The sequence below is a fragment of the Tarenaya hassleriana genome, unplaced genomic scaffold (genome assembly GCF_000463585.1).
Source record: "Tarenaya hassleriana unplaced genomic scaffold, ASM46358v1 Cleome11, whole genome shotgun sequence".
In the NCBI taxonomy this organism is placed as follows: Eukaryota; Viridiplantae; Streptophyta; class Magnoliopsida; order Brassicales; family Cleomaceae; genus Tarenaya; species Tarenaya hassleriana.
The window spans coordinates 877,635-890,616 of NW_010961290.1; the positions used below are offsets into that span (position 1 = coordinate 877,635).

At 40.6% G+C, this 12,982-nt stretch overlaps 4 protein-coding genes across 7 annotated transcripts in view; 1 reads left to right on the forward strand and 3 right to left on the reverse strand.

Moving 5' to 3' along the window:
* Positions 1-3,240, reverse strand: part of LOC104805249 (serine/threonine-protein phosphatase 2A 65 kDa regulatory subunit A beta isoform) — a 5,388-nt gene extending 2,148 nt beyond the window's left edge. The window contains exons 1-9 of one of the 4 annotated variants that reach the window (XM_010529749.1): positions 3,123-3,240; positions 2,623-2,691; positions 1,985-2,411; positions 1,338-1,584; positions 958-1,070; positions 786-865; positions 488-629; positions 325-405; positions 8-28 (exon numbers count right to left, since the gene is read on the reverse strand). In XM_010529749.1, coding sequence (XP_010528051.1) covers positions 8-28; positions 325-405; positions 488-629; positions 786-865; positions 958-1,070; positions 1,338-1,584; positions 1,985-2,377 — 1,077 coding nt within the window. In that variant the 5' untranslated portion in view covers positions 2,378-2,411; positions 2,623-2,691; positions 3,123-3,240. Of the gene's footprint in view, positions 1-7; positions 29-324; positions 406-487; positions 630-785; positions 866-957; positions 1,071-1,337; positions 1,585-1,984; positions 2,427-2,622; positions 2,692-3,122 lie in introns of all 4 variants that reach the window. The other 3 variants (XM_010529747.1, XM_010529748.1, XM_010529746.1) reach the window with 3 other exon arrangements.
* Positions 3,241-3,480: 240 nt separating this feature from the next.
* Positions 3,481-6,225, forward strand: LOC104805251 (homologous-pairing protein 2 homolog). The gene is made up of 7 exons (XM_010529750.2): positions 3,481-3,591; positions 3,828-3,853; positions 4,231-4,498; positions 4,633-4,703; positions 4,791-4,979; positions 5,078-5,217; positions 6,137-6,225. The coding sequence occupies exons 1-6, from the start codon at positions 3,564-3,566 to the stop codon at positions 5,174-5,176; spliced, it is 681 nt and encodes a 226-aa protein (XP_010528052.1). The 5' UTR covers positions 3,481-3,563; the 3' UTR covers positions 5,177-5,217; positions 6,137-6,225.
* Positions 5,298-7,049, reverse strand: LOC104805950. Its single transcript, XM_019201559.1, has 4 exons — positions 6,636-7,049; positions 6,380-6,551; positions 6,151-6,270; positions 5,298-6,049 (listed from the first exon to the last, which is right to left on the reverse strand). Exons 1-4 carry the CDS (start codon positions 6,923-6,925, stop codon positions 5,444-5,446), a joined length of 1,188 nt encoding a protein of 395 aa, XP_019057104.1. The 5' UTR covers positions 6,926-7,049; the 3' UTR covers positions 5,298-5,443.
* Positions 7,050-7,914: 865 nt separating this feature from the next.
* LOC104805951 (serine/threonine-protein kinase prpf4B) overlaps positions 7,915-12,982 on the reverse strand; it is a 6,267-nt gene continuing 1,199 nt past the window's right edge. Inside the window, 12 exon segments of the mRNA XM_019201504.1 lie at positions 7,915-8,381; positions 8,499-8,955; positions 9,202-9,676; positions 9,866-10,029; positions 10,129-10,243; positions 10,321-10,612; positions 10,679-10,862; positions 11,042-11,114; positions 11,522-11,590; positions 11,736-12,001; positions 12,385-12,569; positions 12,674-12,976. Coding sequence (XP_019057049.1) covers positions 9,428-9,676; positions 9,866-10,029; positions 10,129-10,243; positions 10,321-10,612; positions 10,679-10,862; positions 11,042-11,114; positions 11,522-11,590; positions 11,736-12,001; positions 12,385-12,569; positions 12,674-12,976 — 1,900 coding nt within the window. The 3' untranslated portion in view covers positions 7,915-8,381; positions 8,499-8,955; positions 9,202-9,427.

Consider the following 12,982-nt stretch of genomic DNA (forward strand, 5'->3'; position numbering starts at 1 on the left):
TCGGAAGAAGATGCTCAATCGTTGCATCCTGCATTGCATTGAACATCAATGCAAAGTTAAAAACTTCAACCACAAACACACACACACACACACACACACACACACACACACAAACTCATATGACACTCTCTTCAACTTAATATAACTGATCATGGAAGAGAGCACCTTTTCAACCACAGATTGGTACCTGAAGGATATTATTATTTTAAAAAATAAAATTGATCATGAAGATATATATATGGCTACAATCAACAGAAATAATAGGAAATCAAAATCTTTAAGATGCTAAAGTGGAATAAAAATTTATCAGTACAACTCACTTACCTTACCCAAGACTGGAGCCATTCCCATTATAACAGAGGCCAAAGCAGATCTAACATGCTGAGAAGAGTCCGATGATAACTCCTGAAGGTCAAAAATCACGACAAGCTATTCTATTAGTAACAAGAAAAACCAACTGAATAGTGCTTTTCTAACAAGTGTGTACCTTGACACAGGGAAGAATGTGTTGGATAGCAAGTTCAGGGTTTAAAATCCGACAAAACTTGGTCACTTTTCCAGCAGCTGCTATCCGAACTTCAGCCTCATTGTCCCGAAGCAAACGCACGTATGCAGGCACCAGGTCAATCCTGATGGTTCGAGAAAAAGAAAGTGCATGAATATGATACGTAAAACCACAAGTAGCAAATGCCTGTAAAAGGAAATCTAATGTCTGTTATAGACATGGAGTCTCCTAAAGTACTTGGAGAAATATACAGCATTAGGTTTAACCAACACGTGCTTACCTAGTAGGCTCAGGTCCAACAGCTTCACAAAGTTCATAGAGCTGATTTGCAACCATATAGCGCACACGCCAAGACTTGTCCTGCTCAAAGATGACAAACCATGATTAAGTAGATCGTATGCCTGACCTTAAACTATAGGAAAACGTGTATTATTATTTACGCAACTATTCACCTGAGAGAAACTAACAATCACCGGAAGAATGTGTTGCACACAGTCCTGAGGCTCCAACAACTTCCCAAGGGCAGCACAACCCTCAACAGCCAATAGTCTAACTGAATCTTGGTCTGATATCAAGGTCAATAATATCAGAAACAAAGTGTAAGATGATTACAAATATGATAAACTCTGAAACTGACATTTTGACAACAATTTTCCTACCCAACTTCAGCTAATGCTCAGTGTTCAAAGTATTCGTGAAAATGCATAGCTCGTGCATTTTTTCCTTTTTCAGATTCTGTATGTACCCAATAGTGTTACTTGATGTGGTGATCTCTACATATATACACATGACAAGCTAACTGCAGGAGCATGAACCATATCCAAAGATATACCATCTTGCGTAAGATCCTCAAACATTGACATGATGTCTGTCTTCAAATGTGCTGACTCAATTGTAGCAGCAAATTTCCCCAGGTTGGTTGCTGCAGCTCTCCGCACCATTGGCATGTCATCCTGACACAGCTGGCCGTATATCGATCGTAACTCTGTCTTTAACATATCTGGGGCGCTCAGGTATGCAATATGGAACAGTCCACATGCAGAAACTCTGGCCGTGAACCATTCACCAGCTGCCAATCTCTGTTAACCAATGAGGGACGTTCAGAGAAACATTACACTAAGATTAAGCTAGGTGGTTAAGTGCGATCACAGTTGAAGAAAAAATGCCAACAACACAGAAAAAAAACATGTAAGGCCAGATATGTCTGAGACTCTGATGGATACCCTTCTAGTTCTTCCAGATAAGAAAAACTTCTTGTGTCTAGCAGTTTCTGTTTAACTACGATAGAGATGAAAAAGAGTACATAGAGGGGCAGAAGCATATTTCCAAAAATTTTGGGACACAAGGACCCGAAATCAATCTCTTTGAGTGTCATGTAACTCACCCTCACAGAACTCACCGGGTTACAGGAATTTTTCCATATACTCAATTTAGTGAAAAAAGATTAAATAGAAACATAATTTATGAGTCTGGTCTAACCTTAACCAGAGGAATGAAATGATCCACCAAGTCATTTTCCCTCATTTGAGAACCAATTCTGCAAAGTGACTCAACAGCTTTCTCCCTAACACAAGTTTCCTCAACCGTGCAAAGAGTCTCAAGAGGTGGAAGCAGGACATGTGCATGCTCGACTCCTCCTACGTAAGGAATAAATACCCCCAATTCTTCGGCCATTGCCAGCAGCACCTCATCATCGTCATCATTGTTTTCACTAAGAAATGGAATCAGCTCCTTTCTGGTTCTCTCCTCTCCAAGAGCACGAGCAATTGTGGAAAGCCTTCTAATAGAATTCAATCTAAGATGGATATCATCGTTTTTTAGCTCGTCTATAAGCACAGCAATGGGGTACAGTGGCTCGTCAACCATAGACATCCCGCCCCAACTCAATTCCCGGCTTCAACCAATCCTATATTTACAAAACCTAAGTACGAAGTCAGAATAAAATACAACAAAAAGCCACGTAGATCACACCAAAAGATAAGCAAATAAACATCAATCTTCATATAAAAAAGAACGTAACGCAGAGATTTACGCATTTCTAAATGAGCTACACTGAACTTAAATGGCGATTCCCCAGAAATAATAGAATCAAAATTTATTGTAATTCAGGCTTATACCCAGATAACGGAAAGCCACAATACCCAGTTCGGTCATCTCCAAGTAGTTTCTCATCCTCGTTTACATGCCTGAGTATACAATCGAGGAAAAAACCCTTGACATTCAATTATGACACTGAAATAAACCAAATGTGAAACGGAAGAAGAACCTAATCCGGATCTCCGACATAAAACCAAGAACTTCGATCAAGGATTCTTTGGAGATAATGAACTAGGTGAAGATACCAATTCTACCGAACAATTATGCTAAACCATCAAACATGATTACAACACTCTTGGGTTCACGTCGATCCAAACCCTATCTATTATAAATCAGAATGAAGGACGCAACACGGTATCGTTATCCTCCAATTTTCTCAGAAACCAAACCTGAACTTTTACCAGGAGGCTACTAACGACGATCGACCAGAAAAAAAGATAGAAGATCTAATCGATAGTCGAAATTCAGATTCTTTTTACATACAATAACTCTTCCAGTTCGAGAAATGCTTAAGATTTACCGATTACGGTGCCTCCCCACCCTCTTTTGCGTCTTCTTCTATCGATCTATCGATCAGGAGAGAGAGAGAGAGAGATTTTTCTGAATCCCCGCGAGCTCGTTCCAGCTATGGCACTGAAATTGGGCCGAAAGCGATATTACTTGGATGGGCATATTGAATGATATATAGCCCTAATAAATGGGCCGTCAACGCGCTTTACCTGCGCGTAAGATTGCTTAGTTCAATTGAGCCCATGTCCTCTTCCGGGGTTCAAGTCTAAGCCCATTAAAGGCCCATAATAAGAGCCCATACAAAAAAGGCCCATTCTTTCGGGAATTGGCTCAACTCAACCCCTAAATAAAAAAAAGGCAAATTCTCACACTCGTCAGACGCCAATTTCTCAGAAATCCTGGAAAATACAAGAAAAACCCTCCAGAATTTTCCCGCCCGTTCTTGCGGAAGATGGCTCCTAAATCGGACAACACTGAAGGTAATCTCTGGAAATTATCAGCTAATTCTCTCTTTAACCATCACGGTTGTCTCGAATAGATTTCCTTTGTTCTTCGTATTGCTTTATGACTTCCTTCTTCAAGTCAATTGCACAAATGCTGTAGAATTTGGTTCTGATACGCCAATGATGGATTTAATTTTGCCCAATTTTCCTTTCTAATCGCTGGAATGTTTCGCTGATTCTTTCCGTTTTCTCTATTCTGAAATTTTTTGCAGTTATCGTTCTCAACTTCGTGAACGAGGTAAGCATTTCTTCTCAGGTTCATCAGCTTAGGTTGAAAGTAGCTATGGCTGGCATTTTCTCGCACTTTCTCGATGAACAAACAGAAAATTTCCGTGAATTTGAAAACGTTACTGCAGGTAATTGAAATCTGAATAGATTATATCAGAAGAATATTCTTGGTTTCTCGATTACAAACCTCGTGAACACTTTACGATCGTTTATATGATATGGGCGTCTGACGAATTATGTTGCAGATGAATACATGTTGAATCAACTGGGTTTGAGACGATATTTGTTGTGTTACTCGAAATGCACTTGACATTGGATTCCTAGTGGTGATGTAGAATTTTTTTTGTTTGCTGGTTTTCCGACTAACTCGATTACCTTACGTTGCAGCAAAATAGACCTCTAAACACGCAGAATGCGGCTGATGCTCTGCAGAAGTTCAACCTTAAAAAGACTGCGGTTCAGAAGGCGCTGGATAGTCTTGCTGATGGCGGTAAAATTTCGTTCAAAGAGTACGGTAAGCAGAAAATATACCTTGCTCGGCAAGACCAATTCGAGATTCCAAACAGTGAGGAACTTGCTCAAATGAAGGAAGAGAATGCTAAGCTTCAAGATCAGCTGCAGGAGCAAAAGAAAGCAATCAGTGAAGTGGAGTCAGGTATTGGCATACTTCAGAAAGAGCGCCTAATCCTTAGAAGCAATACATCATCTTTCGTGTCTTTATCGATTGATTCTTCAGATTCTCAGTCGGCATTTCTTTGGAGGGTGAATTATATTTTCTCGAGTTTGCAGAAATCCGGAGCTTGCAGTCGAACTTGACACTAGAAGAGATACAAGAGAAAGATGCCAAACTAAGCAAGGAGGTAATGGCCTTCGCCTTCGGCTTTGGCTTTGTTATTGCTGAGGTAAAGTGGGGAAAAGGTTTTGATGTTTACCTTGTAATGTACCAGGTTAAGGAAATGGAACAGAAATTGGATAAACTACGTGGAGGAATCACTTTGGTGAGACCAGAGGACAAAAAGGCTGTTGAAGAGATGTACTCCGACAAAATAAATCAATGGAGAAGGCGTAAAAGGATGTTCAAAGACATCTGGGATGCTATAACTGAGAATTCCCCCAAAGATCTCAAGGAGTTCAAGGTACAGAAGCATACATTCTGGCTAGTTTGTTCCTTCGGACCGCACGTCTCTCTTATGACCAATCTCCTGGTGTTTAACGGTTTATTATATTTTGGCAGGAGGAACTTGGTATTGAATATGATGAAGATGTTGGTGTAAATTTGCAGTCTTTTTCTGATCTGCTGCAAAATGGAAAGAAACGGGCCAGAGGCCGGTAACTTCCGAGCAAGGGCAAGCTCCCATGTCTGCACGGGCACGGGTAAGTTCTTAGAAGTTGCACTCTCAAGTTTGAATTGTTCTAGATTACTTTCATATATACATAGGAAAAGCAGGTGCAAATGTCCCAGGAAATTGATAGTTTATTTATGTCAAGAATACAAAAAACCATACGTAACACCCTCGAAAGAACATAAAGAAACTAAGAAACAAATGAAACAAAACTCGTAATGAAACCATACATAGGAATGGGAAAATATTGATACATGTCAGTAACCACGAACCTGTCGGGTCCTAACAGAAACTGGCCCCTTGGCTACTGCTTTGTTCTTACCACCCATTAGATCTACCTTGTCTCCAACCTTGCTGGTGGCCTTAGTACTATGTTGGGATTCTTCCTCGCTATCCCAGATGACCACATCTTTCTCCAAGAGCTTCACCGGGTCTTCTGTAAAAGAAATTGATCCAACCTCTGTAATAATTTCTTCTGAATCCGTACTTGAATCTGACATCAATCTCTTAGATGCTGCTTTCACATCATCTTGGTTAGAGCTTTCAGCACGGTCAATATTCTTAGCGTCTGGCTCATGTTCAGATTCAGATTTATCGTCCTCGATCCCTTGGAAAGATCTTTTCTTCTGAATGTTACCGGGATGGTCGTGACCATCGGAGTCACGAGAATCAGATTGTTGAGAAAGCACCACAGCCGCCCTCGCCGCTGCAGCTGCGTAAGCAGCAGACTCAAAAGCTGCTTGTGCGGCATCGGCCACGTCTTTGTACTTTTTCTTGGTCTTGATAGAATCAGACAGCCCGTAGTCATCTTCACCACTTGGAAGATCAGACTTGGAGGAGGCATCCGCATGAGCTGACATTTCCTGCATTTTTTTATATTTCAAGACAAGTAACTATGAGAACCTAGCATTTATGTGAGATTGTTAATCTTGCACCTGGTGTTCGTGCAGGATGTGTAGCGTACCTTGGTGGAAGAAGAAGCTTCGTCGAGTTTGAGAATTATATTATTCTCGCCAGCAATCTCCTTAAGCATCTTGATACGGGCGTCGAGATCCGGCTGTCTAGTTGACAACTTCTGAACCATCTGAAGCAGAGTTTAGAAAACATGATGTGTGTCTACTTGTTACTGATAAAACATACGTACATAATATATGCCAATGGATGTTTGTTTTTGTTTTTTCTTCTTTTTTTACTTTTGGGTTTACCGCACAATTGCTGCGGAGCTCAATGGAACGAGAAGCGAGTTCCCTGCCGAAACGAGAGGAGAGAGCAGACCGAACCTCTTGAAGCTCTGGAAACTCACCGATCCTCGAGGCAGCAAAGAACAAACTGCAGATAGCTTCTCTAAGCTCGTCGGGGCACTCTCTGCACACAGTCGGATACCAAATCAGCCGAAGATAGACAGGGAAGAGAGAATGATAGAAGAAGAAGAAGAAGGAAGTAACAGACCGGTGTTGTTGGATGAGGTGAAGGCGGTCGAGCAACAGGGCACAGTAGCCTTCGACGAGGAGGAAGACGTCAAACATGTTGAGCTCCTTGATGACTTGGTCGACTCGGAGGAGGGCGCTGCCGTGGTGGCCGAGTTGGAGGAGCTGAGTGACGTCGGACTTCGCCTGAGAGTAGCGGACGTGGCGCTGATTCTTGAAGATGGCGAGGCGAGAGATGGCTAAGTTGAGGAGTGCCTTCAACTTTGTTACTCTGAACGACCTCCCCAGCAGCGCATCCAGCTTCTTCCCCATCCCTTCTATCTTTTTTTTTTTTTTTTTTTTTTTTATTCTGCCGAAGCAATATAACAGAGCTTCGAGCGGAGGAGCTAAACAAAGGGGGAAGAAGACAATCCCTGCTGCCTGCTCTGGGTTCTGATGTGTAAGAAGGGTAAACCTATTTACCGTTTTCCTCCTCTAAGATATGTTATCTCTTCATTCATTTTGTCACTTTTTCTTTTCTTTTCTTTTCTTCTTCCTTCTAAGAAAATGCTAAGAGAAGTACTATCCCGAGTTCCTAGGACGTTGAAGTTGACAAGTGTCTCCGCTTTCGCTTTTCTTTTTTTTTTTTTTTTTTTTTTTTTATTCTGCCGAAGCAATATAACAGAGCTTCGAGCGGAGGAGCTAAACAAAGGGGGAAGAAGACAATCCCTGCTGCCTGCTCTGGGTTCTGATGTGTAAGAAGGGGGTTAAGACGCGTTGTCCGGAAAATTCTTAGGAGTGAAGTTTCCCCCCTTTTTTTTTGTCAACAAAAAGGAGGATGCCGACGTGGACGACACAACGTAACACGAGGCGGGACCTGTTTTTAATTCGCGTTCGTTAGTCTTTTCGGCGGCCCACAAAGCGATGGGGCCGCGTTGATCTTTTTCCTTCTTCTTCTCCCTCGGGAGAGAGAAGACGAACACGACTTGACAAAGCCCAAATGATTTCAAAAGTCATACCTTCTTCACCCACCATCTCCTTTTCGTGAGGTCTCTCGAATACCAGTTACCCCTCTTCCCACACCATGGCAGAGGTGTTGTATTTCACCCACTTTATAATTACCCCCTCCATGTCATCATCAGTCACCATTCTTGCATCGGAAAAAAACTCGGTTTGAATTGCTCGACCATAACAGAAAACATTTCTTTCACCAAAATGGACGTAACCACTTTTTTCTTCCAAATAAAATTAATTTTGCTGACTTTGTCGCGCCAGAAGAAAAGGTAAAACAAACACGCAAACTTTGGAGCACGAAATATACATAACCCAAACAGACATTCTATTAGGCGAGAAAACATTGACTCGGTTATTATCAGCATTCAACAAACACACTCTCTTTCACAGTCTTCTCTCATTAAAGAAAACAGAACGAGGCAAGACATATATATTCACAATTAAGCTTCTAAACTAAATATGTCTATGTCCCCAAACAAAAAGCCTTCACTAACTAAAACTAGAGCTCACCATTTCCCACACCATAGAACAATCAAAAAATGCCAAAAGAAATTCAAGGCAGCCTCTCCACCAACATAACACCAATCAGAAACCCTGATCCCTACCACGTTTTTCGCATCCCAGATTTCTGCCACGACAAATGCTGAGGGCTCTCCGTAACATGCTTTAGAATTTTTTCCATGACAAACAAACATATCTATCCAGCACAAAGAAATACGCAAGACACGAGACTGAAAAGTGCTTACCAGACTTCCAGAAGCATGGGATGCGCGCCCTAACAGAATTACAGTCACAATCAGCTAAATGAAACGAGAGAAAAGGTAACAGGAAACTTAATAGATCTTTGTTTAAAAAAAAAAAGAAGCACGCAGAAATGAAGTGATCTTCGTACCTTCATATTTTCCTGTGCAGCCTCCCCTCCAAGCAAAACCTCCGGAATGACAATACAACATATCAGATGCAATGCAATTCACTAAATACAAGAGTACTTGAAATAAACATGAAAAAGAGAGAGCTGAAAAGAAATTCTACATCTACCACAACACAAAAGGAAGAAGAAACGGATGATCTATTTCAGAAATTGTACGCAAACTTACACCAAAGCAAAGGAACAAAAGCCACACATTGACAATGAAGTGGAAATTAATTGTAAGTTGTAACACTAGAGCAACATATTTTTGTCCAAAGCCTTAACAACCTAAGACCAAAACAGCTGCAAAATGATTACCAAACTCGTTTAGTCGTTTTCATGTTGCAGGAACTCCCAATAAACAACCACTGTACCTTCTCCTGCGTGCCTTTAAAGCATTGAAAGACTTTAGGACTGTCTCTAAGTGCTGGCAGATACCCTGGATGAAAAATAGCATCAGGTTCTCCAAGAGCAAAACGAGAATTAAGCAGATACAATCCACCCATAAAAGACTCAAGCTTCAAGTGAAAAGAAGATTAAGTATCAAATAGCTGAAAAACATGCTGGATCAGACATCCTGAATGTCTCTTCTTTCAGATGAAAACACAGACTTCTACAACGACATTAATTCAAGATAATTACAGCGGTAAAAATAAAAAAGAATGCTTTTGGCATGTTGTCTTACAATAGAACCAGTAAATTCCATTGAGAATCGCCAGATATGATGAGAACTCCTCCCAAACATCGTTCCCCTTTCACCCAAGTCAGCAATGTAATCAAAGCGCTCAGGCAGCAGAGAGAAGATAGAGGCAATCCAAATATTAGAATCTCTATTAGGATTCAGAAGTAATATACAGATTATCTAGGACAACAGCTATTCTCGAGAGAGAAAAAAAATCAGCAAACGTGGTTCACTTGCCCGTGATGAATGGATGAGCTAATGCCTGTGACACTGTCAGTCTCTTTTCAGGATCGAGGACAAAAATTTTGTCCAAGATATCCTTTAAATGAGCTAACATCTTAGGATCCTCACCAGGGTAGCCTTTAATAACTGAACCGATATTTTTTGGCTTTATGTTTACAATCATTCTCTTTACAGTGTCCACCTCTGTAGCATGAAAGTTTAAGTTTTGATCAAAGTGTTGCTCAGTAAATGTTCCCTGTTAAGCCAAGAATACAGGTATAAGAACCAACAGAAAAGGTCATTCTTATGTGACGACGACTGCCGAGAAACTGGATCTTCATCCATCACACAGAAAACCTCTTTCTTAATCAGTTAGAAGGCTTTTATTAGAAGAAATCGAATACAGGATGAAAATATCAAAACACCATTCATTTTTGTAGCTAACCTTGCGAAGCATCTTTTTTGGAAAGGGACCTTTCAGTTCCATGTGAAGACGTAGCATATCGTTGTTTGTAGGACCAGGGAAAAGAACTTTCCCGCTGTAAAGCTCATATAAACAGCAACCAACGGACCAAATATCCAAAGGGTGGTCATATGTAAGCCCAAGAACTGCACCACCAGAAGACATCTTCAATAACATAATACAACAGTGCGTAATAAAATATTCACCAATAACCCAATTGGAAAATAAAAACAAGAGATACTTACTAATTTCAGGAGCACAATAAAAACAACTGACGAGATATGGTGTAACTTCATTTTTACCAGCAAACATCGCATTACCAAAGTCACACAGCTTTAACACATTTTTTCCTTCATTCACCTGCACAATCAAGGAATAATTAGATATCAGAAGGTGTGCATCAAGCAGAAGAAAAATAACAGAAAAATATAACCTACCAGCATGTTGTCAGGTTTTATATCACAGTGGAGAACCCCACAAATTTTTAGGTGTTTAAGAGCAATGAATAACTGCTTGGCATACACTCTAATAGCGGATAATTTAAGACCAATGTTGCGACCAAACTTCTTCAAAACCTCACGGAGATTCAAATGGAGAGACTCGAATACTAAGCAAAGATGATTCCTGTACTTGAAACTTGACAGAAAGCAAACACAGTGGCGCTCGTTATCTGGATCAGCCCCAGCTAGCTTCTTCAAAATCTGGACCTCAGTCTGACCGATTTTATGCCTAGACAAAATGTGATAGAAGTGATGAGCCACAAGAGTATAATGGAAATAAATAAAACATCACAACATGAGGACTTCGACGAGAAATACACCAATTGTCTCGTTGTTGCGGATTATTTTTATAGCCACTTCTTCAGGTTCACCAGGTCCAGCTTTCAAATCTTTTGCACGGACCACAGTAGAGAAGACACCTTTTCCATGAGTAGCCATTACTTCATATCTACAATCAAGTAGTTCACCAAATTGATAGCCTACAAATGGGAACAAGAAACTTTACTTTCAAGCTGGAAACTACAACATGGGCTTTTACAAGTTAGAAAGATGAAAAGCACCAGGCAAACACAATAGTAGAAAGGAGATGCAAGCTAAATTAACAGAGATTGAAACAAACAAAAGAATCTAAGAGGTCCTACACAGATCGGATACTTACTGTAATAACCATCTGCATCATCCCAATTATCATGAAGCCCACTCCTTACAATAGGAAGACCGTCTCCTTTAGCCTAAAGAATAAAAATATTATCAGAAAATAAGGGGAAGAGATCATTCAGTATTACGTGAAGACATAAACATCATTCTTCCAATGGACAATGATATCCACAAACACCCTAGAATCGAAATGGAAACCTTTGATGACAATCCAACCAAAACTTTCACGAGAACAAAAGCAACAGTCTAAGGGAGTACAATAACATATGAATCCAATACGAAGTGGCTGGAATGAGAACAGGAAACAAAAAAAAAAAGACCTCGATCATCTGAGAGGTAAAGCTCTCTGAAGAGCCAATTTTTCCTGATTATAAGATAAAATGTCTCCAGACCCAAAAATAGAATCGGGTACTGGGAGACAATTAGCAGATTCTGCAAACATAAGATCAGAATACGACAAGAAATCAAGTGAAATACATACCATTTTCCGATTGCCAGCAGGAGAGTCCCCAAAAATATCATCATGAAACATGTCAGCTGATCTTTCACTCTGGACATAACAGCATATAAGCATCAAGAAACGCCAAACAGAAAAAAGATTACAAAAAAAAATGAAACAAGAAATAACTCACAACCAATCAGGACCCTGGCACCCTGAAGGCCAAGAAACAGTCAAATTTTCCATACTAACGCACCTTTGGGGTACCTTCCCCAAGTCCAGCAGGAGCTGGTGTCCTCTCTGGGTCCGGAATTCCATGCTGTGGAGGTGACCGCCCAGCAGTCAATGATGGCTTGGCAACATCACAACCAACAACATCAAGGTCAGTAACATCCGCAGTTTGACCAATATTAGCTGCTGCAACATCCATGGAAGAAGCAACGGGCTTTGGACCATTACTTTCTTGTAAAGAGTTCAGAGCAGCATTAGAGGACTGATTGGCAGTGCCTGCAAGCTCAAAATCTGTGAGACCCATACAATCTAATGAAACCTAGAGTAGTTTCGCTGTTTAAGACCCATGCTACTCATATGAACCTAGTTTCTCGCACACCAAGTCCAAAGAAAATTTTGTCACTAAATTCTACTAAGTTACCCACCAACGATTTTGATACACAATCTGTGATGACACACTAAAGCAGTCCCCTTTAAGAATCTTGCTTAACACACACCAGAAGGAAAACTCAAGGAACATATTGTGACAACAGCAAATACAAACGAATGAAAAGCCACATTTGGAGAAACATGGCAACAAAAAACTCATGACACCTACATAGCCACATGACCCATTTTAAGTGTCACGACTGAGCAGCCCTCAGTAATGATCATTATAAAGTACTGAGAATTACCTTTACACTTATCATGTGCAGAAAAAACACTTTTCTGCTCTGTCTGCTTCTTATATTTCTCCAGTATTGCTTGCCTTCTCTTCCTACTCTCGTCCTTGATTCTATTAAGCTCTTGCTCTTCCTGATCTGGGAGTTTCCAAACAACTCCTTCCTCATTATCATCTTGCTCATCTTCGTCTCTGAACCTGTTTGAAATATAGATAAGATCCCCAAACCAAGACAAATGATAATAATTAAGGAAGAATCACAACCTAAACGTTTCAAAAGAAGGTTTTCAGAGGAATAATACCTTCCATCACCGCCTCTAGTGTCTTCTAAGTTCTCACCCTGGGCCTTCACAGAATTCGACCTTACTGTTTCTGAGCCAACTTTTGCGCCATGCCTCGAGTACCTGGACTGCTTATGCTTCGTATCATAATAGTCCCCATCAAGACTTCTATGCTTCTCCCTGTCACTCTGAAATTCCTTGCCTTTGACCCTATATTTATTACTCTGTCTCTCCCTTTCCTTTTCTCTCTCCCTCTCTCTACTAGTATTCACCGTTCTATCCCTATCCCTCTATTTCTCACTGCCTCTATCGCGCATATGATCTCTTTCC